The sequence below is a fragment of the Podarcis raffonei genome, chromosome 14 (assembly GCF_027172205.1).
Source record: "Podarcis raffonei isolate rPodRaf1 chromosome 14, rPodRaf1.pri, whole genome shotgun sequence".
In the NCBI taxonomy this organism is placed as follows: Eukaryota; Metazoa; Chordata; class Lepidosauria; order Squamata; family Lacertidae; genus Podarcis; species Podarcis raffonei.
The window spans coordinates 51059980-51082875 of NC_070615.1; the positions used below are offsets into that span (position 1 = coordinate 51059980).

General features: G+C 43.0%; 1 protein-coding gene across 5 annotated transcripts in view; it reads left to right on the forward strand.

Annotated features, from left to right (window-relative positions):
- The window catches only part of SDK1 (sidekick cell adhesion molecule 1), a 589097-nt gene that overhangs the window by 410136 nt on the left and 156065 nt on the right, over window positions 1-22896 (forward strand). For all 5 annotated transcript variants that reach the window (XM_053365834.1, XM_053365835.1, XM_053365836.1 and 2 more), the window contains exons 18-20: window positions 3019-3200; window positions 15349-15464; window positions 20879-21071. In XM_053365834.1, coding sequence (XP_053221809.1) covers window positions 3019-3200; window positions 15349-15464; window positions 20879-21071 — 491 coding nt within the window. The remainder of the gene's footprint in view (window positions 1-3018; window positions 3201-15348; window positions 15465-20878; window positions 21072-22896) is intronic.

The window sequence follows — 22896 nt, forward strand, 5'->3', positions numbered from 1 at the left end:
ATTTTACTTTCTTTATTTTATTTTTAAAGCCCTGAAAAAAATCATAATTTTTCACCACCACCCTTCATGGAAATTCCTTCCCTTTCCATGAAGAAAAAGAGGGAGAGAGGTATGATTTTAAATTGATTGTTAGAGGAAAAAACAATTGGGAAAGAAGTAGCCCTCTGCCACCTACTGATTTGAGTGGCCTCAGAAAATAATTCCCTTCACTTGAAAGTAAGATGTGTTGAGTGTTGGAAGATTCGGGGCAGATAAAAGAAAGTATTTCCGCATGCAGCGCAGAGTTCAACTATGGAGCTCGCTAAGAGGCAGCGATAGCCACCAACTTGGATGGCTTTCAAAGAGGACTGGACAAATTCATGGAGGAGAGGGCTATTGAAGACTACTAGCCAGGATGGCTGTGCTCTGCCTCTGCAGTTGGGAGGGAGTGATGCTTCTGAATCCCAGTTGCTGGAAACCACAGGGGGAGAGAAAGCTCTGGTGCTCATGTCCTGCTTCCTAGTTTCCCACAAGCAACTGTTCAGCCTCTGTGAGAGCAGGGTGCTGGACCAGATGGGCTAGTGGCCTGATCCATTGGGTTCTTCTTGTGTTCTGTCCATCCAAAGGAAAGATTTTCCCCACCTCTTTATCCCCTCCCCTCGTGAGCTCTGGGTATTTCCACAGAGTGACTCAGGGCACCTGATCCACATTGAGATGCCTTGTTCATGGTGAGATCTGACTCAGATGAGATCACGATCTGTTGCTCAAGGTGCACACAGAGCTGATACGCAAGCCTAGATGTTCCCATTCTTTCCTGCTCAACCCTTTTACTCGCTCTCTGGAAATCTCCAGCAAGCCATTTTCCTCCCCCAATTGTCATTATTTGTGCTATGAATGTGGTTCCACAACGAGAGCCTGATTTGCTCCTTAGCTCCATTTTGGGGCCAAAAGTCTAAGGGATAAACGTTGCTCAAACAGATTTATTGCTGCACTATGACAAAAAAAAGGAAAAATCTGTAAGTGTGTGGTGAGGGGGCATGCAAAGGGAAGTTGAACACTAAATCATCATTTTTATTAGACAAGCTGTAATTTTTCTACAGCCATAAAGCAGGATAAAACACGAGTTTTGCTTAGCCCTAGGCATGTATTCTTGGTGAGATCAGCATATAAATATTGGAGCAGTCAGGCAGGAGTCAGTCTTCCTCTGCTTTTGCTGCTCACTCTGTTACAATAAAGAAACCCTAAGAATATATTATTTATAACTTCCTATCAATAGCATTGTTATTAGCATAAGAAGAGCCTACTGGATCAGGCCAATAGCCCATCTAGTCTAGCATCCTCTTCTCATGGGGCCAACCAGCTGCCTATGGGAAACCAGCAAGCAGGATTCAAGCACTCTCCCCTCCTGTGGCTTCCAGCACCTGGTATTCAGAAGCATTGCTGCCTCTAACTGTGGAGGCACAGCATAGCTTTCATGGCTAGCAGTCATTGATAGCACTCTCCTCCATGGATGTGTCTGATTAGCATTGATATTATTCTTATTATTGAAATTGACATTGTTATTATTATAATACAGAGTTTGGATGTTGTGTGTTATTTCTGCCACCTCTGTTGTATGCCTCAGTTATATCTCTTTCCAGTGAGGCTGGGAAGCTGTCTAGCAGGAGAGATGGGGAAGGTTTGTCATATAATTATTGAGTTGGAAGAGAATCTTAACTAAAGAATCCACGACAGAGGGCCATCCAACCTCTGCTTTAAAACCTCCAAGGAAGAAGAGTCCACCACCTTCTGAGGGAGTCCATTCCACTGCCAAACAGCTCTTACCGTCAGAAAGTTCTTCCTGGTGTTTAGTTGGAATCTTATTTCTTGTAACTTGAAGCCATTGGTTCAAGTCCTACTCTCCAGAGCAGGAGAAAACAAGCTTGCTCCACCTTCCATGTGTCAGCTCTTTAGACATTTGAAGATGGCTATCATATCTCCCCTCAGTCTCCTCTTTTCTCAGATAAACACACACAGCTTCTTCAACCTTTCCTCATAAGAGTTGTTTTCCAGACCCTTGACCATCTTGGTTGCCCTCCTCTACAGACGTTCCAGCTTGTCAATATTTTTCTTAAATGTTGGCGCCCAGAACTGGACACTATATTCCAAGTGTGGTCTGACCAAGGCAGAATAGAGCGTACTAGGTACTATGGCTTCCCTTGATCTGGACACTAGACTTCTGTTGATGCAGTTTTGAAGCAGTAGGGAGAGCTGTCCAGCGCCAGAGTCCCCTGGAACGGTGAGCTGAGCCACATGGTGCATCAGCACCATGGCACCAACTGAGCAAGTTCACATCTGTTCCAGCTGACCTCACCACTTTCCTGGCCTTTATTTCTTTAATCAAATTTAGATGCCCCTTGATTGTAGAAACAAACCATTCTCAAAGCAGTTTACAAGACAAATAAATGTGTTAAACTACTAGTAAAAATAGTATTAAAAAAGCCCCACAAAAACCCAGGTAATTAAAATATTCAACTATTATTTCAAATCAACCAGAAGTTAAAAACTTGATTAAAACACATGCCAACCTTCTAGCATGCCTAAAGAAAATTGTGGGGGGGGGGGCACCAAAAAAAGTACAGCGAAGGCACCAGTCTAATGTCAGTTGGCAGGGAGCTACACAGTATGGGTGCTGCTGCACTCAAAGATTGATTTCTAACAAACCTTGACGTGAGTATGATGTGGCACGTGCAACAGAGCCAGTTGGTCTAGAGCACACAGGAGTGTTGGCTTCCTCTTCCTGAGTAGGGCTTGGGAAAGGGAGATGATTACTACCCCTTCCAGTCCAAGTGTCCACTCAGGCCCACCACTGTTTCTATGATTTTTGGAGGCTCTGGAGGTGAGACCAGCCAGTATTTGTCGGGTGTTCCAAACCAGCAGCCTCCCAAATGGGTAGGACATTTCATATTGCCTGCTTAGAAAGGAAGCTGTTTTGTTAGTCCGTGTATTTGCTTTAATTGAAGTAATTCGGTGCAAATGATCCTCTGTTTATATGCATAGGTATCGCCTGGCTGGCCTCCCTGGAGAGTACCAGTACAAGAACATCACCAGCGCAGAGATCAATTACTGCCTGATAAAGGACTTGATCATCTGGACTCAGTATGAAATCCAGGTTGCATCTTACAATGGAGCTGGCTTGGGAGCCTTCAGCAGGGCAGTCACCGAATATACTTTGCAAGGAGGTGAGTTCTGTCCTGGATCTCCTCTCATTGGTAACTGAAATGGCACTGGTCAATCAGCTTGTTTGCACATGGCAGTCTTTGTCAACCTGGTGCCCTCCATGTTTGGGACTACAACTCCCATCAACCCCGGTTTCATACTGCCATGCTGACTGGAGCAGATGAGAGTTGAGGTCCAACACATCTGGAGGGCACCAGGTTGGTGAAGGGAAGTGTATAGCTTTTAAAGTGTGTCTGTGTAGGAGGGAGATTCTCCTGGAGGGAGGCTGTTTCTGATCCCATTTCCAAGGAGCAAAAGTGAGTTCTGAGTAAAAGGTGATAAGAGGCCTTTTCGTGCACCAAGAAGTAGCATCTGATCAAGTGCTTCTTACCTTTCCCTTTTGTTTCATGCCAAATAGTGCATTTTTTGTTGTTATTTAACCAGCAGAAGTATTTGCACAGCTTGTATCTTCCTACTTTGTATCTGATGTCACACCCAGACGGGTAAAAAGTAGATTAAATATATTCTGTGTTGGACCAACTGTGATAGGCCAAGGAATATAAGCACTTTCAGAACTCTTCAGCAGGCACAATTTGACCTGATTAAGAGCACTGTGAAACTCCAAATGCTTGCGGACCCATGTACCTCTCTTAATTGGGTCATAAATACATTCTCCCCCTACTTTGTTGTGTCTCTTGTCCTTGGGATAATTACAGCAACTGCTAAGTTGTTGTTGTGTGTAGTTTTTTTAAAAGGTGTTCTTGTTCGAGTAGTGCCATTCTAATTATCATTAAAATTTTCTGAAATTATGCTGCTACATTAAAGCCCTGGAGAGCAACAGCTGTATCTCTACCACCCCTATCTGGGGCCAGTGTCTCCCCTTTCATTGTGCATTTTCATGTGGTGACACAATTTGTTGGAGAGGCTAGGGGTGGGCCAAGACATACTGCTTGTCTTGAATCCTGAAGTGGGTCCTAAAATTAGAGGGTTTGGGACGCAGGTGGCGCTGTGGGTTAAACCACAGAGCCTAGGACTTGCTGATCAGAAGGTCGGCGGTTTGAATCCCCGTGACGGGGTGAGGTCCCATTGCTCGGTCCCTGCTCCTGCCAACCTAGCAGTTTGAAAGCATGTCAAAGTGCTAGTAGATAAATAGGTACTGCTCTGGTGGGAAGGTAAATGGCGTTTCCGTGCGCTGCTCTGGTTCGCCAGAAGTGGTTTAGTCATGCTGGCCACATGACCTGGAAGCTGTACGCCGGCTCACTCGGCCAATAAAGCAAGATGAGCGCCGCAACCCCAGAGTCGGCCATGACTGAACCTAATGGTCAGGGGTCCCTTTTACCTAAAGACACAAAGAGGTGTCTATGCACATGGAATGTCAGGGCTGAGTGGTAGGCAGCTGTTAGAAGTCACCAAAGACCAAGAAGGAGGATCCAGGAGCTGAGCTTGGGAGCTGGAGCAGAAGGACCAACCCTGGAGCCACAGACCAAGGAACACACAGAGGCACAGTAGAACCAAGAAGACCTGGTTGCTCAGGCCATTGCCAAACTGAAAGCCTTTTGGAGCTCTTCTGGTCCAGGAGAGCCTGTGGCCAGTTTGGATGGGCAGAACTAGCCCAGAGCTCAGGAAGGTGCCCCAACTGTTGTTCCTATAGCTTGCCATTTGGGGCAAGTGCACATGAGAACTGAAGGCTCTCAGTTATCGTCCCACTGGCTCCCGAAAGTGATCGGAATACTTCCTCCTTGCAGATTTAATGGTTGCCAAAAAAATAGCTGTGTGGCTCCAGCCTTCTGAGCCCTTCTGTCCTCTTCACGTCAAAACACCTTTTAAGCTTCCTAATCATTGCTAAAAGCCTCTTGTGACTGAAAACGAAGCCATTGCTGCTTCCACCGATGCCCCCAAATTGCAGGCCAATGTTGAATTTTGAGCCGTAGTGAGAGTGTCACGGTCTTTGCTTTAGTGGGCTGTAAAAAGCAAGAGAGCTATTAAAACTTCCCATTGGAGACACAGTACATCAGTTACTTCATAATCAGTAAAGTGCATGTTACGGTTTTGCTGACTGGGAATAGGAGAGCAATATTATTACATGATTAAATACAGTTTGCCTTGCGAGAATATTTTTGTTTCTGTGTTTTGGTTAGGGGTGTGAGGTACGTTGAAATGCAACAGCAACTTAATGGGTCAATAAAAGGAACAACTGACTTGCCCAGGCATTTTTTTATGAGTGAAATCGGCTTGAAAGAAACAAGAGAAGCTTCTGATGCTAAGATACTGTACATGGAGGATACACAAATACAGGTGCCTGTGCTCCTGTTGGGTGGTGGCTGGGGTATGTGCCTGCTCTAACTCCTGCCCCTCTAAGTCTTTGGTTCTAATGTGCTACAGCAGAGTAGGGAGTTCAGCAATATAGGATAACCATCAATGACAGCAGCTGCTGACACAGCAATACTGAGTCTTCAGACTCTGCTTCTGGGCACCTGGGAGGCATCTGGCTGGCCCCTGTGGTGTAGTGGTTAAGAGCGGTAGTCACGTAATCTGGGTAACCGGGTTCGCGTCTCCGCTCCTCCACATGCAGCTGCTGGGTGACCTTGGGCCAGTCACACTTCTTTGAAGTCTCTCAGCCCCACTCACCTCACAGAGTGTTTGTTGTGGGGGAGGAAGGGAAAGGAGAATGTTAGCTGCTTTGAAACTCCTGAAGGGGAGTGAAAGGCGGGATATCAAATCCAAACTCTTCTTCTTCTTCTGTTGTAGGCAAGATACTGGGCCAGATGGATTCTTGGTCTGATCCAGCAGGGCTCTTCTTAAGGGTCCCCTCACAACACAAAAACACAGAGCACTGTGTCAAGGTCTAGTCCTATGCACTGCAGGACACACAGAACATGGGTTGAATTAATTATTGTACTACTATTGTACTACTTCCACGAGTTTATTTTTTGTGCCGTCTCTATTTTAAATAATATTAATATTTTTAGTTGGTTAGTAGTTTATATCTCACACTTTCCGCACATTCATGTTTCTGGGCAGCCAAACATTTGAAAACTAAAAACACAGAGCAGCATTAAGCAAAAAGTCAGAAAGAACAGAAACAGCAGAATGAAAGCAGTATGTAAAATACCACTCCACAATAGCTTCAAGCGTATGGACAGCATGGCAAAATGGAAAGTGGCATTAAACTAGGCACCAGTAGAGCTTCTTTTTCAGCCTAAGAGGTGCTGGATTGGGTTTGTGGCGATTGTGGCGAGTGCTCCCCCTAAAACAACTTTGGGTGGGTGCTCACCAAGGTCTACTCCTATGATAACATCAGTAATAGGCAGGCTCGTCTGAAGAGAGGTAGTCCAAGATGTGAATAGCCCACAGACCCTAAAGCTTGTAGGGCTTTAAATGTAAGCAGAAGCACTGTGAGTTGAGCTTGAAAAAGGATCGGGAGCCAGCAAAGTTGTTTGCGCATGATATCCCAGTGTCTGATCTCAGTTAGCAGCTCAGTAGCTGTGCTTTGAACAAACCACAGTTTCCAAGCCATCTTCAAAGGCAGCCTCGTGTACAGTTGTCTAACATATAGGATCTTTGGACTACAGGAAATAGCCATGTGGGGGTGTGTGTGTTACAAGTTTAAATACTACCGGAGAAATATCAGGGGGGGGGGCCCACAATGAAACCAGAAATATATTTTTAAAGTTATAAACTGGGAATGGAAATACAATTAAAATTCCTTAAAAATCAAAGCTCTCCAGACATTTTGAAAGAACCCCAAAACTATCCATAAGGAAGATTAAGTGCAACAGGGAAAGCCAATTAGGGGCAATAATAATTTAACAAATCCCCAGCTGATTTTCAAATAGCTTTGTCTGGAGAAATGTTTCAATATTTAAACAGACATAGGGCTGCATCTCCTAGCATTTCATTCCTGCTGTTTCTATTTAACCACCGGACAATTTCCCCCGATTCAAATAGTCATTAAATTATTAGTGTACCTAATTGGGTTTGCCTGCTATTGATGCAGTCTTCTTTCTTTCTTGCCTATTCAAGACCAACCTGCTAAAATCAAGGCACTTCTCTTGTATTCTTCACTGCCAGCAAGAGCTCTATAGTGTATGAGTTTGTACCTACCATGATGTTCATTTCTTGCATTCATTTTAATCGCATTCTTTTTGTTACCTTTAAGGTTTGACATTCCCTTTCTTTTGACATTTCAGGTTGACCCAGTACCTTAGCCATTTTCCTTGGTGCATTTGTTAATTTCAGGCCTCCAGTCCCTTTCCTTAAACCCCGCAATTGGTGCTAATGTAGCTTGCTTGATATTGTGTGATGTTAGTATCATCATTTATTGACCAGCTGTCTGTAGTCATTTATAAATATATAAATCCTGCGTTGCAAGTTGAAAGCTTTCCATTCTGCATTAGGGGACTGACAGAGAATGGTATTTAGAATGCAAGAGAGCGTAAAAGGCCCTGTGCCATTCTTGGGCAAGGATCTTTGACTATTTGATGGATTGTGGTTGGGTGTAGATTAAAAGCTGGACATTTGTAGTCTATTTTAATGTTAGTGCTTCATAATGTAGACAGATTACTCAGACATGGGCATTGCCATGTGATAATGTGGCCTTTATTGAACTGTGTTTGATTAGGCTTTCCCTTTGAAGTCTTCTCTGTTTGGTGTGGAAAGGGGCCAAAAGAGGAGCAAGCGGCTTGGTCTCAGTCTCATTTGAGAGATTATTAATGTCACAGCCTCAGAGCAAAATGATGGGTTTCCCTTTATTGCTCTGCAGTTGGAGAATGTCCAGGCAATTGCTGCTTGTGACCATTTTTCACTCCCAAATAAAATAAACAGCTCCTAAATCCAGGGTGAGAATTTTAAAAAAACAAAATTTGGCAGGCAGGGGCACTAGAGAAGGAAGCCACATTGTACTATAAAAAGGTGGAAAAATAGAAGATGTTGGCCTTTCCATCTTTCTGGCTTTCTTCTCTGTGCCTGCTAATATTTGTGTTAGAAGCTGAGTAGATGAATGACCAAGGTAGGAGGACTCAAGGCCCATCAAAGAAATGTCCTCCTTCTCCCTGGCTGCTATAATGGTGTCTGTCTGATAAGGAGAGCCCTTCAGGGTCAAACCAAACTGGGACCCCCTTCAGTCCAGCACCCTGTTTCCTATAGAGGCCAGCCAGATGCCTCAAGGTCCAGGAAGTCAAGAAACAGAACATGAAGCCTGTAGCCCTCTTCATTTGCAGTTCCCTACCTCCAAATGGTTGTGTTGCATGTAGCCATCATGACTATTAGCCATGGATAGACTTATCCTCCATAGGTGGTATTCAGCTAAGTTTTACTAATAGTAGACCTACTGAAGTTAATGAAAATGACTGTTAAGCTTGTTAATTTCAATATGTCTACTCTGAGTATAAGCTTAATTGAATCCCACCCCTTAAGTTTATCGAATGCCATTTTAAAGCCATCTGGGTGCCTGCCTCTTACAAGAGCCATTCTGCTTTCAGTTCATCTTCACAGGCAGACAGCTGGGAAGCTGAAGCTGATGCTCATTTGTGTTTCTTTAAAGAAGTTGTCAGGGTGGCTGTACACTTTATTTTTCATGATTCTGATAAAAGCAGTTTCCTACAATCCTACAAGATCAGAATACCATGAGGGAGCATGAAATATCCCAGGAGATCCTGTGAATAAGAATGTGCACTGTAAATTCCTCCAGGTAGACCCTTGGCATCTAGGAGTTCATCAAGGAGTTCAGTTATAAGAAAGTGCAAGGAGAAGACCAGCACACCAAATTCCTTTCACAATCTTAATCATCCATCTCAATTGACTTGTGTAAGCCCTTGAGACAATCCATGCTGGCAAGTAGAAACCCCCACAAATGTACTGCCAAGCACTCAAGACTTGAACACACAGGAAACCACTTCGCACTAGGTCACCCTATTAGGGTATATAGCCCAGTGTTGTGTACTCTGACTGGCAACGGCTTGCCAGGCTCTCAGGTTGGAGAATCTTTTTGACATCTGGTCCCTGGTCCCTGAGAAGGACTGTAGAAATTTAGGCGTCTACCATTCTAAAGGAATAGCCAAGCCATGAAGAGTTCAAGAAGACAGGAACCTGCCAGAAAAATGGCAACTACTGCTGTTCTTAACAGAGCAGTTGTTTAGTGCCAACACAATAATATCACTTAGGTTCTCTTGAGAGACTTTCTGGCACACCATTAAAGCAGAGTAGCCCTGAGATCAGAGGAGCTGACTCTCTGAACCTGAAGAGCCTTTTCAGAGTGGTGTTCAGCACAGCTCTTTGACCTTACATATGTTTGCTATCATTCATTACAACGACTCTTTCCTCCTCTGATGTCCCCTCAGACTTGTGCTTATTTGTTTTTGGCACAAAGAAAACTGTGGCCCACATGCTGTTTTTACTGGTATTTGCATATGCAAAATTAGGATCTCAGATACACTTGTGTGAAAAGTTTATTAGTGGGACATTTCAAATTTACCTAGGAGGGCCCAATGATCTTTTTTTTCTTTTTTTGCCTGTGGTGTTTGGATGACTTTTTCCTCACTATATATTTCTGAAATTTAGAAACCTCTTCTTGATGCAAAAGCAAATTTAGATCTTCATCCATTATTAAAACATGTTTCATTGCTTGAAGTCTAGTTTATACGATAAGAAGAGGGTATTCATATCATTCTTGGAGACTTCTTTCGTGGAGTATTTCCCTGCCTGGGAAAACCTGATAAGAAATGGGACATAGTCGGTGAGTTGTTGAGCTTCTCAAGTACACTGAGACAACTGACATTATGGCATCAACAATGGTCATGTAAATCAACTTCTGTTGTGCCTGATCTTTGGCCATACTGTTGGGAATGGTGTGCAACAACATCTCAAGATCCACCTTTCAGATTCCCCACTCCTGATGCAAACTATTCTTTAAAAAGCTGTTCCTGGTAAGAAGGACAAAGTCCAGAAATTGAACAAATGAGAAGTGCTATGTGGCTTGCAGATCAACATGACCTGGACAGTTTACATGAATGTCCATTTATCCTAAGAGAAAGCGCTCCTAGGGTTGCCTGCTACAACTCCAGAGTGCTGGTCTAAGGAAGCGATCAGTGTTGGTTCAAATGACCATATCTTCCAGTTTCTCTCTGGCTTGGTCTCCAGTAGAATGGTGGATTTTCAGAGCATCCTGGTGGGGGCTGCTTGGAGTAAAACAGTCTACATCCACCTCATCCTGGTTGCTAAATGGCTTGTTGAGAAGTGAATGCTTCCCCCCCCTTAGTAACCCCTTATATAAGATTTCTAAGCCTTCCAAACTTAGTCCACCTTTTCAGTTGGGATTCCCTGGAGGACTGCTGGGAATTCATTGTTTTCCTGAGGGTGCTGTGAAACTTTCATTGCAGAGATCCTCAGTGTTTCTCAAAATAATTGCAGTTCCTAAATTGCTTAGGAGTGGTGAACCATGTGGGTTAAAATTTGTTTGCATTTGTAGTAAAGAAAAGTGTAGAGATGCCCAAAGACTACCTTTCAAATAGCAAGTGCTCTCATTCATTTTTTGAAATGCAGAACCTACATGCTTTAGGGGAGAGGCATGCAGTAATCTGCTGCTCCCATAAACAGATGCACCGGAAAGCACACTTCAGTTATAACTGTGGGTGCACTGCTAAGCTTACAATCCAAATAGTCAAGCAGATTTGCAAATGAGTTTCTGTTGAAAATCTGGGGAATCCATGAAATATATGTGCTTAGAATTGTGGAGTATGTACCACAGTGGTATATTCTAAGCTAGTCCTTAAATAGAAAAATTGAAACCTTGGAAAGTGACAAACCTGAAATCCGAAGAGGCAGCCATGTTTAGAGGTGGAAACTGACAGATTAAGGTGTCAAAACATTATTTGGAGACCTTTCAAGCCTATGCTGAATGCTCATCTTTAAAATTGCTCTTCTTCCTTTCTTCATGTTCACAAGCAGCTAGTCACAGCAGTAATATGTTTGGCCTAAATCCCTTCCCGTTTCCCCCCTACCTTTCTGCCAGAGGCCACTGAATGCCCCTTATTCACAACTGCCTTTCCTGACCTTTTCTGCTAAGAACAGTTTTAGAATGCTACATAATAACTTGTAGGTTGACCAGCTGAGTTCTAATGCATTTCCAGCTAAGTGAACTTTATCAGAAGGAATGTAAAAGGTTGGTTCTGTCACACCAGCTCTGCTATGCAATTTGTGGGGATTCCTCAAACCAATCACAAGAAAGCTGCACACACTTGGGGAAACAAGTTCAGATTTGTTTTGGTTCGGTTTGCCAAACCTGCAGTTGTGATGGGAACAACTGCATTTGTGCAGCACAAAAGGGAAGGACTGGCACTCGCTCCACTCTGAGAAATCCACATAAAATGCAGGATTGCCATCCTTCATTTAAAATGTAACACTGCAACAGCAGAGAACCTGCACAAGCAACGCTGACACCAAACCCTACATATAGTAAGTAAAATAGAAACATTGCCACCTGACCCCACCCCCCCATCTCCCCCCCCCACCTCTTTCCCCCTTTTCTTCCTAATGTCTCAAGAAATGAAACTGATTTGTAATAATGTTACATGGGGGGAAAAACACGAGAGAGAGACATTGCACACTTTTGTAAATCAACAAAATCTTTAATAAAAAAACCAAACAAAATAAATAAAAAAAATGTAACACTGCAACTTTCCATGGAGTTCAAATGGCACTTTTGCTGATAAATCCATTAATATGGATATTTATACTCCTGTACACAAAAGATGCTTATGCACATTAGTCAGTCTTGTTTTATCCATGTATGAAATGCATTCATTGAGATTCAGAAGTTGATTTTTCTCTGAAAGAAATAATTATGCCATAAATTATTATTTCTTGAGCTGCCATTTTTCCACACATGGTTTTATCTCCCCCTCCCCTCCCCCCCTTCTCATGACAGGCATCCTTTAAGCCGCAGTGCTGCTTCTTCTGAGTTCAAAAACATCACCTTCTCACAAAACCAGAACATTTCCCATTTTGAAATAGAGGAAAACAACACTGAGTTTGCCACATTCCTGTAGATGTTGTCAGTAAATACTTTAGTACCTTTGCCTGGGCAGCTTTTTTAGCTTCCAAAAGTAAGGGTAATGAACAGAAACTTTGTTTGCATGTTGCATTCTTTCATGACATTCTGAGTTCCTTTACCACAGTTGGTCCCTAAAGGTAGCTCATCCTCTTCCTCAAAGTGCTTCAGAATTCTCAAAGAAAAAGGTGACGCTCAGAGGTGTGCAGTGTGCAGGCAGCAGGAAAATGCTTAAGAATGACTTCTGTAGGCAAGCTCTGTGGGAAACGCTTTCAGAACCTTCAGTCTAGCATCCGCCAGGAAGTCACTGAGTTTTTCAAAGTGTGAGGCAGGACTCCCCAAGGAGGTAAAACTGCTTACAGTCCCTTCCATAACAGTCTCCCCCTTGTCCAGCAACTGGCATATTTATCACTTCACAAACCCACTCAATGCAATAGAAGTGACCCTACCATAAAGGGATGGTGACAATGGAAAACATCATGTGACAGATGTTGGGGACCATAAATGGCTGTACAACAGAAAACAGATCCTGAATCACAGGAAAGTTGTCATGTGTAAATCCCATTTGAAATGAAATGTTTGTGCTCTTGCTCAGGCCCCACTCAATAGGCACAGGAGAACTTCCCAATATTGTTAGATCTGTTTTAAATATGTTTTTGTGATTTTATTGTTGTATTTTTTATGTGCTTACAAACTGCTTTGGGACTTTTTAGCAGGAAGTGAAAGACAAGTTTAATAAGCTAGTAGATTGTGCCCCTTGTTAACTAAGGCTATGCCCCTATACCCTCTTAACCTAAGAGTAAGTACCACTCCCAAGAACTTGCTTCTAAATTGATTGGGATTGGACTATTCATGGACATTAAAATGTCTTGGACCAGCCCTGTAAGTGGCTTTATGACTTATTTGTCACACGCGCGCGCACACACACACACACACACACACAGAGTTTTATTTTACTGATGATAAATTAAGCAAGACTTTTAGTCTTTTTTAAAACTTACTGCTTCCACCAAGGTCTCTTCTCTAGAAACACACAGTAGTCTGTTATCTTCACCCTTTTCTTTTGCTCCCCTTTTATACTCTATTTACTTTCTTTTCCTGAAAAAGTAATGTACACACACCTCCAGAACCAAGGCGTAGGAAGAGGCAACGGTAGGCTGTAGCTGTTCAGGACCGCGGACAGTTCACTGTAGTTTAGATAGAAACCAAAGGTGTACTGAATACAAAGCAAATGGACAAGATATGAGCTTGCAGTCTTGCCAAATCTTATGTAACCCTGTGGCGAGGTGAATGTCTCCTCAGACTGGGTCCACATCCAGTCCCACGTGGATATTCTCCAGCATGGGAGAGAAGCCACCTTCTGATCTTGGACATGATGTGAAAGCATAGGGGCATATTCAGATGGTTCTGAGAACAAGTTTTTGGCTTCAAAGGATGGGGACAAACCAATCATCTCCTCAAGTGCAGAGGACAGGAGGCATGTTCTTCCTTAGAGCTCCTCTTCCTCCTTTGTGGGAATCTCTATTGGGGTGGTTACTTCATAAACTTTCTCCCTTGGTGTTCCCCAAACCTCTGTGTTGTCCAGTAACGGGGGCCTGAGCTCTAGGGCGTGATATAATTTTCACAATTCTTTGATGATGTCAAGGAATGTTGGGAGTGGGTTTTAGGAAGGATGCCATATGTAAAGCTTTACCATGCACCATCAGAACAATATTATGTCAATTGATCACTGGGGAAAATACTTGAACCCTTCTCCAAAGGCATCCTGAGCAAGATATACTCCACTGGATATGAGAGTAGCACAAAATGTCCTGTGATTCCAGAAAGTCTTGTGATTAATCATACATGCAGTGATTTCAGGAATCAGTTTCAGGTTGTGGAATTAAAGTGATGGATGACTTCTGTTACTGTAGTCTTGTACACACATAACTTATCCTCAATTTAACTGTGCAGATGACCAACAAGGACTGATGCTATCTAGCCAAGAATCTTTTTACCAATTATGGCATCCATATTGTTCACAGTTTTCTTCTTATTCAAGCAGGTTACAGCAGATATGCCTCATCATGGAAAAATTCACATACAAGTTCAATATAAACTTCTCACATTTTAATGAGTGTATTATAGAATAGTTGTTCTCAACTCTCTGTGATTAGAAGAGTTAACAATCCAAGTAAATGGATCAAATTAGGGCATTATCCTCATTTGGGGGCAAAACCTGCCAAGCACTGCTTTGGTCAGCCATCAGTCATTTGCAGCTATAGTTGTTTTATTGCACCCAGAATCCTTATGAACAGGTGAAGTTTAATTTGGGAGTTCTACCGATTGTTTTAAAACTTACTGCTTCTCACTTTTGTTAAGGTGCTTCTTAGTTTATAAATAAAATGCTATAGGAAATATCATTCCAACTGTCCAGTGTACATAACAACACTGATGTAATGCATTAGTTGTTTGAAACTGTGTATTTTAGGCTGCAATCGTATGCAAACATGCTTACATGTGGGTAAGCCTCATTTAACTTAATGAGATGTTTCCAAGTAATCTTGCATAGGGTTGGACAGTTAGTTCCCTAATACAAGAGAGCAAACGTTGTTCTAGGGCCAAATATATACATATACATTTATGTATAATATCCCATTATTAACAAGCATATAAAGGGAAACACAATTCAAGTATGAACATACAAGAAATTTTCTGATTTCCTGAGAGAGGTTGTAGGGTTGCTGTTGGTCTGTGAGAGTTTCTTCTTGAAACTGCAGGTTCCCATTACAGCCATGGATAATTGAGAGAGATGTATTCACCCATCACCATCTGTGCTTCTATCTTAGGTCTTTGGGAAAAACCTCATCTGTAGAATAATAATCCACAAGAACCATTTCATCTCTTCCCCTGCCTGTTGAAGGAATCTCCAAACAGAAAATGAGAAATAACCCAATTAACTTTCTTTTAAAGTCACCACTGACTATCGGAAACATAAATCACAGGTCTCTCTTCAAACCACTGTTATTTGCTTTGAATCATGAGTGGCGGCTAAAGGTTTCTTCTTTTTCACTTCTCTTTTCTTCCATTTCTTCTGCCTGCCTGCAATCAATTTTACTTTGTCGTCTTCCTGACTGGTGTTCCAGTGCCTACAGCTCCTCCACAGAACATCCAAGCAGAAGCAGTGAACTCTACCACCATCCAATTCTTCTGGAACCCTCCTCCACAGCAATTCATCAACGGGATCAATCAGGGATACAAGGTTTGAAATTATTATTATTATTTTAAATTAAATTTATATCCAGCCCTTCATTCAAAGACCACGAGACAGTTTATTTTTCCCCCATAAAATTATAGGTTTATTAAATTGAATGCATTTTAAATTATTTATAAGTAAACTTTATTAATGTTTGGCATGCCAGTCATCACTTACTGTGATGTAGTTCTACAGATATAAGAAACTGGATTGTTATCATTTGTATTTCTGATTGATTGATTGATTGTATTTCTGAATATGCTTGTTGCATATTTGTTGTCTCAAAAGGTATACCTTTGGGTGATTTTTGGCATCATGTTTACCAAGTACCATAGTGGAGACAAGTTCTCCTGTAGATTTCCAGAGTGTGATCCATCTATCTGTCTGTCTAATAATACACACATACATATTTGGTAGAACTTTTAGAGAATTTCCGAGCATTAGTACTCTGTTCTTCAACCCCAAAGGCTTCAATTGCAGCTTATATACAGTTAATTAAACTGTACAGTTAATATCCACAGACATATACTATAAAAGACACAACGAAAAGGGGAAAGGGGCAGGGAGGGAAGAGGAAAAAAGAAAACTCAGGCACCAGTTCTTAAAAGTAAATAGTAATTTGTACAGTGCCCAGCTGGAATGAAACAGTTCAGGGGCAAAAAGTACTTGCTGAAGCTGGTCCTTCTGCAGGGCTGAAGAAATGAAGCCTGCTTCCCATCTCTCCCACTCAGATATCTAAAAACTATAACCACTTGTGATCCAGTGAATGTGATGGTGGCTCAATCTGACAGGCCTGGATTCAAGTACTCATTAGACAATTAAGGATCTAAAAGACTGCATTTACCCCAAAGTCCATGAGACTCTAGATAAGAAGCTGAAGAGCCTTGGGATACAGATGGTTTTTTCATTACTCCTTCCTGCTGAAGCTCATGGCCCAGGAAGAGAGAAGAAAATACTGGAAGTAAACCACTGGCTGTGTGGGTGGTGTCATTAGAAAAGGTTTGGCTTCCTGAACCATGGTCTCTGCTTCCTCGGGGAAGGACTTCTAGCAAGAGATGAGTTGCACCTCACAACAGTTGGCAAGAATGTGTTTGCTAAGAGTCTCGCGAAACTGATCAGAAGATGACAGGGGAACACCTGGTACTGGGGAGAATAGCTTCATTGATGCATAGGAAACTGAGGTGGTGCTTCAGAAACCTGATAAAGGGCAGGAAACTACAAGAAGGAAGCACCTGGAGGGAATGACTCATGATTTCAATTGTCTTTTTACTAATGCACAAAGTATGGAAAACAAGCAAGATGAATTTGAGCTCTTAATGCAGGATGGCAAATATGAACTAATAGGCATTACTGAAACCTAGTGGGTTGAGACTCATGGCAAAAATTAAGGGATATAACCTATTCAAAAGGAATAGACCAAACAGGAAGAAGAAGTAGAATTATATGTAAAGGGTGTGCACACTTGCGAGGAGATCCATGAAATGGAACATGGAAGGCAGACTGAGAGCATATGGATAAAAAAAATGTAGGAGAGGGAAATAATCATTACCTTTCACTCTACAATTCTATGTTTCTATGACCCTGTCTGCAAAATCAGACCTACAACCAAGTCCATGCCCTTCAGAAGTGTGATGCGTAGGACTCTCCCATGCCCATCAAGATTCTTCACTAATAGCTTTTAGGCAAGCTGTAAAAACCTTCATTCCTTTTTATGCCAGCAGTCATTTGGCACTGTATGAGATGCCACTGTTGAATGGGTGGTTTGTTAGGGGTAAATTAACATTTGTTTTTGTTTTATTCTACCCTGCCTTGGGGGAGTCTCAGGATTGAAAGGTGGGATGAAAATAATTTGTAACAAATAAATAAATGACCATCTTGGCAAGTCCTCACCATGATTCAAACATTTCTGCAACGGTGAAGAAATGGTGCAGATCTTACCCACCACACTCACCACAGATTCCTCTACGTGCACTCCATGAAGCCTGTACAAATAGCCACCCTAATTTGCACAATATTCCTCCCTTTTCCCAGAAGGGAAAGATTGTGCCACGTGCATGGAATGTTTTAGATGGCTGGTAGAGATAGAGGAGCAGTGACTGAAGCATCTGGGTTGGGCCATGAGCCTCCAGGATTGGTTCTCCATCCATAAAACGAAAATGAATATGGCTGACTATTAAAATTGTGCTTCCACCATTCAGAGTTGTTCAGGTGTGTGTAAGGGGCTTGGAAAATCGAGATACTCACTACTATAGTATCCAAATCCGTAGCTGCAACATTTATCCTTTAGATGCCAAGGGGTGTGCACCTGAGTAAAAGTCCTGAGAATTGAGACTGGTATGTTATTTCCATTGTGAGTTTTGATTTCTTTTTTCCCCCTAAACATGTGAATCCAGCATTTTCATCTGGCTGTTATCCAAACTTGTTTTTATACCCAATTTGCTTTTAAACTGCAGTTTCCTTTGGAAAAAAAACATATGAAGTGATTCACAGGCTAATTCGCACTTGTCAAGAAGAAGTGATCTCTGTGCTTTCAACTGTCAACTTTCTCTTTCCTTTCCTTTTCTTTAGTTCCTTGAGACGTAAACAGCTGCACAGTTCATATTTCTCTTATAGCTTCTTTAACTGTAATATGGATACTTTGGGGAGGACATTTCCATCGCATTTACTTGTACTGCATAATTTGTGTAATGATTTATACATTACCAGTAGTCAATTTTTTGAGTGTCTGCTTGCCAGGCTGGTTCCACCCATTGCATCTTTTATGTGGCAAATGCACTTGGCTTCGATTAATGGAACTGTGCGGTGCTAAATTCTTTGGAAATGAGGAAGAGTAAAAGCACAGTCACTAACATTTGGACATTTCCATTTTCTTTCATAGCTAGGATTCGAAAAGGAGAAGTGAGGCTCTGGGTTTGTCATTATGTAATGGTTTATTCTCATTTGACACTCACTTGAATCTCAGTGAGTCTTCTGAACATGATGTGACAGTTCCATGCACAGGGCTGGGGGGAAGAGGAGCAAAAGGAGGAGCAACTTGCTTTCTCTTGTGCTGCTAAGTTCTGGCTGCCTAGAGCTTGGGCACATCTGTGATTTTCATCAGCTTGCTGGTTAGGTGCAGCTGAGCATGGCATCCATGCTCTTCCACAAGCAGATACACAATGCTTGCAATGCATAACAGCTCCCTCCTCCTCCTCCTCCTCCTCCTCCCCCTTTTCAGAGCAAGTTTGAATTTCCCCAATCCTGGGGAAGATTCTTGCATTTTCTTCACTTAAGGTGGCAGAGAGAAGAAGGGAGGAATCCAGAGCTTTTGTTTATTTTAAAAGCAAGGGAAATGAGGTCCTTCTTAATGTTTCTCCACTTCCAGCTACTCACTGGAGACTGAAGAAGGGACCCATGTAAGATTGTTACTGTATGATTGTACTGATCATGGCTTGGAGGTTCATTTGTAGGGTCATCTTAAATCATCTTAAATCTTGCCATGAGAGGTCTTTGGAGGTAGGCTGGCTGATTTGTAAAACTGCAGACTGAAGGGTGGGTTAAATTTTGGGCCTTGCCCTTGTGTGGTCCTGCCCAAATTTTTTCCCAGTGTCAGAATACAGGATTGGGAACCATTGTTTTTTTTATTTCTGTGAAAATCTTTGTCCCTGGTCAACCTACATAAAAAACTACTGGCAGGGGGGAACTTCCTTCTGCGATTGCCAGTAGCCAGTGAAACAAATGTGTCCATGCATCAAGCAGTCCCCTTTAGGCTCTGTTAACTGCTCTTGGGGACAATTAGCACAAATTAACAGCAATTAACAGCACTGAGCAGTTGAATAGTGTTGTGCTATAAAAGGTGATCAGGGGAGCAAGGTCTAATAAGCCTTTCAGCGAGTTGGATCATGCTTGCTGTTTGACTTCCGTTCAAGTATCAAGGATCCTACCAAGTGTGCCAAGACACACTCTCAAAGAAATACGATTAAGACTCTCTGCTGGCTTTCTCTCTGGGCAGAGTCAGCCTGAGAGAATTTGCTACCAAAGGTGAAGAATAAGGTGACTTCTTCTCCATTGCGCTTGCAGGAGCTGAGCAGATTGACTGCTGGATGTTGCACCAACAGTGGCAATGGGACTCCATTGCACTGGGGGGCAGCAGTCTAGCTTGGGGAGTGCAGGGCTGGCTGCATGACACATCTAGAGCAGCATCCAACGTCTTGTCTCCCCTTGTTCAGTGCTCCACTGTTGCCTGTTTGATCAGGCAGTGATGCGATGCAATGGCAGTGGCATGGGTCACATAAGCAGTGCATGTACAATGTCTGCTGGAGTGTGTTCCCTGCCCTGGCTGACCCTGCTTCCTAACTTACTCAAGGACCTTTCGCTTTATGCTACCTTGAGGGTAAATATCCAGGCAAGACAGACAGCCCAAGGCAGTAGCAATCAAGCATCTCCACTCCCAAGGTGCCAACTCAGGAGGGGCTCAGGCAGAATGAGCACAGGGACTGCCAGCATCCTTCATCTGAGATGGCTAAATGGTAAGGACATCCCTGTCTCTGGGGTCACTTAGGAACAGGCCTGGCAGTTCCTTTCTTGATGCCTTCCAGCCCCACATAATGCTGCAGTCGGTGTTTGGCTCAGGCTGCTCTCCCTGGCTCTTGAACAGGGGAGCACCACCCCCTCCCCTGTGCAGAAGGGTTTGTTTTAAGGTTCTGTGTTGTGCGTTGAGCAATTTGCACAGGTGCTGGTAATGTGACAGGGTTATGACCGCATCCTGGCAGGGCTCTGAACCCAGACCTGGAGCAGTTTCTGTAAGTCAAATGGAAGAGAGGGAGCAGAGGCTGGAGGCTTAGGTCTACTGAGGGGAATAGTGGAAGATGAATTCAGTGTTCCTGAGCATGACACCCACCAAAACCCTGCCCCTTTTCAACCCTAGACCTTCAGTGTCTCCTAAGGTTGGTGGGCCTGGCCCTCATCTTCCTGGCATGATTGTGGCTCCTTGCAAGCTTCTTTTGAATCTGGTGCATTTTGGGCAAGTGGTATGCCTCCCTTTTCCTAGCCCTTCTGTTCTCTAGCAACTGGCTGATTATTTTCTCGTCCCTTTGATTATTCATTCCTGGAAGCAGGAGGGGGTTCTCTGTCGGCGTTATGTAACTCCTTAACTTTAGCTTAAAGCACTTGTGTTTGCCTCTTTTTTTAAGAATCAGATTTTAGCAGCACAGTTTTAACATTCTCCGTTTATAGCTGGAAGTTATGCACAAGGCTTTCATCAAGCACAGCAACACGGTTAAATTCGTACATTCAGCCAATTGGCAACAATTGTGTTAATAGTAATGTTGTGCTCTTACAAGTGAACTAATGAGGTCCTGGCGGTCCCATGTATTGGACTGTGAGTGGGAACCATCCCTGCTGTGATTTCATGCTTTCTTAATCAATGTTCCCATTTCCAGCTCCTGGCTTGGCCAGTTGATGCGCCAGAAACTGTGACTGCCGTCACCATTACCCCGGACTTTCATGGAGTGCACAGTGGCTACATAACCAACCTGAAGAAATTTACTGCTTACTACACCTCCGTCCTCTGCTTCACCACCCCAGGGGATGGGCCACGGAGCTCGCCACAGCTGCTCAAGACTCATGAAGACAGTAAGTAAAGAGTGACCAATGTCAATGAACAGCTTTTCCACATGATCCCTGGCTGGCTGATGAGCAAATAACCGTAACTTCCTAATTAGGTTGAAACCATTCATCAAACTTACTAAGCAATTCAAAGAACCACTGCAGACTGAAAATGTGTATTTTCACTGGGAGCTGTTCCGTGCTGGAAGGGCTTTATAGCTATGGCACTGAATACCCTTCCAACATGGAACAGCTCCCAGTGAAAACACAGACTTATTTTAATTTCTGGGTAGATAATTTTATTTGTATAAATTAATAATAATACTGGAACATATTAACTAGTTATCTTCCTTAAATTTCCCCCGAAGAACAAACTAGTATTCAATTAACGTTTGTTAATTAATTATTAAATCAGAGCCAGTTCACACTTTGTGGGACAGAAGAGTTTGTGCTTGTCCACTGTGTGTCTCCATGGTGAGACACCATCAAGTTTGGAGATAGAACACATGTGATTAACATGTACAAGGCTTCTGAGCATCTGCAGTTCTATGATTCCGTGATAGCACTGTAACCTTGCAGCATTTGCCAGTGGAAACCTCCTGAGAGAGTGGGATGCAGTCAACTCTTCTAGGGGTACTTATTATTTTATATGTTTTGTTTTAGAGAAACTGGGGGATATATTGGCAGGTAGAACCATGCTGTCCACTGCCACCACACACAAGATTTGCAATCACAGTGTGCATAATTTGCAGATACCCCCTTGTGCAAACTCCAATGAATTCATGTTCATCCATCCACTTGGGAGTATAGTTCCCCACCTGTCAGTTCCCAAAGGAACACCTTGAGCAGCTTGCAATGTGTTTTTCAGACACAAAAAACAAGTAAAACAACAATAGAAACAGAAGCAAAGCATCGGTATATCCACTAGGAAGAAACAGAATTTAAAATTATGAAAGGAAGATCTGGAAAGTGAGGGTAAATAGAAAGTTTTATTTACCTTCTGCCGACAAGAGATTCAGCTTGACTGAGACTGAGGCTCTGTGGGGAGAGTGTTCCTGAGCCGGGGTACTATAACCAAAATGATTCTATGCCCTGTTTCCACCCATCATAAGACTTTGAAGGCCAGGATGTGGGAGGAAGAAGAGGGGGGCCTCTGAGGAAGATGCATTGAGCAGTTTTATGTGGGCAAAAGGGACTCCCAAATCTGCAGGCCTGATGCTTTTGAAAACGCACCGCCACCAGAAGGAATGCCATTTCACCAAACGTGCACCAGCTCTTGACTGTCTCCATCTTGCTAGGATTATGCTTTGCTTAATGGAGGCTGTGCAAGACCAGTTGCTCTTGGTTCTCATTCCCTCCAACAGAGCTTGTGCTGGAGAAGCTCCCTCTAAATTGTGCCCAATCATGCTTATAAAAGCATGATTGCTGGCTGGGCCACAGGTAAAATTTTATTGCTCCCAAGTCATCCTTCTATGTGCATGCATGCTTTTGTCTCGATCTGTTATGATATCCACCTCCACAAGGGAAGGTATTGCCAGAGCAAGATAGAGACACTAAGCCTGGGTTTCTTGAACAGACTGGAAGTTGAGGGAAAGCAAAGCAAGATCAGGACTATGGACAAAGACCAAGGGGCTGGCTCAGGACCATGGTTAGCAGACAGAAAATTCTAGTTGCCTCAACTGTGTCTTAGAGCAGTGGGCAGGTTTTTAGAGTCTCTGCACAGGTAGCTGGGATGGAAAACCTACATAATGAGTGCTGCATCTGGACACAGTCAATGGTCTGGGGGTTTGGGTTTTTTTGCTTACTCTAAGCAGATGGGTTTCAAGCTGCAGGGGCATGTTGAGGAAAAGTT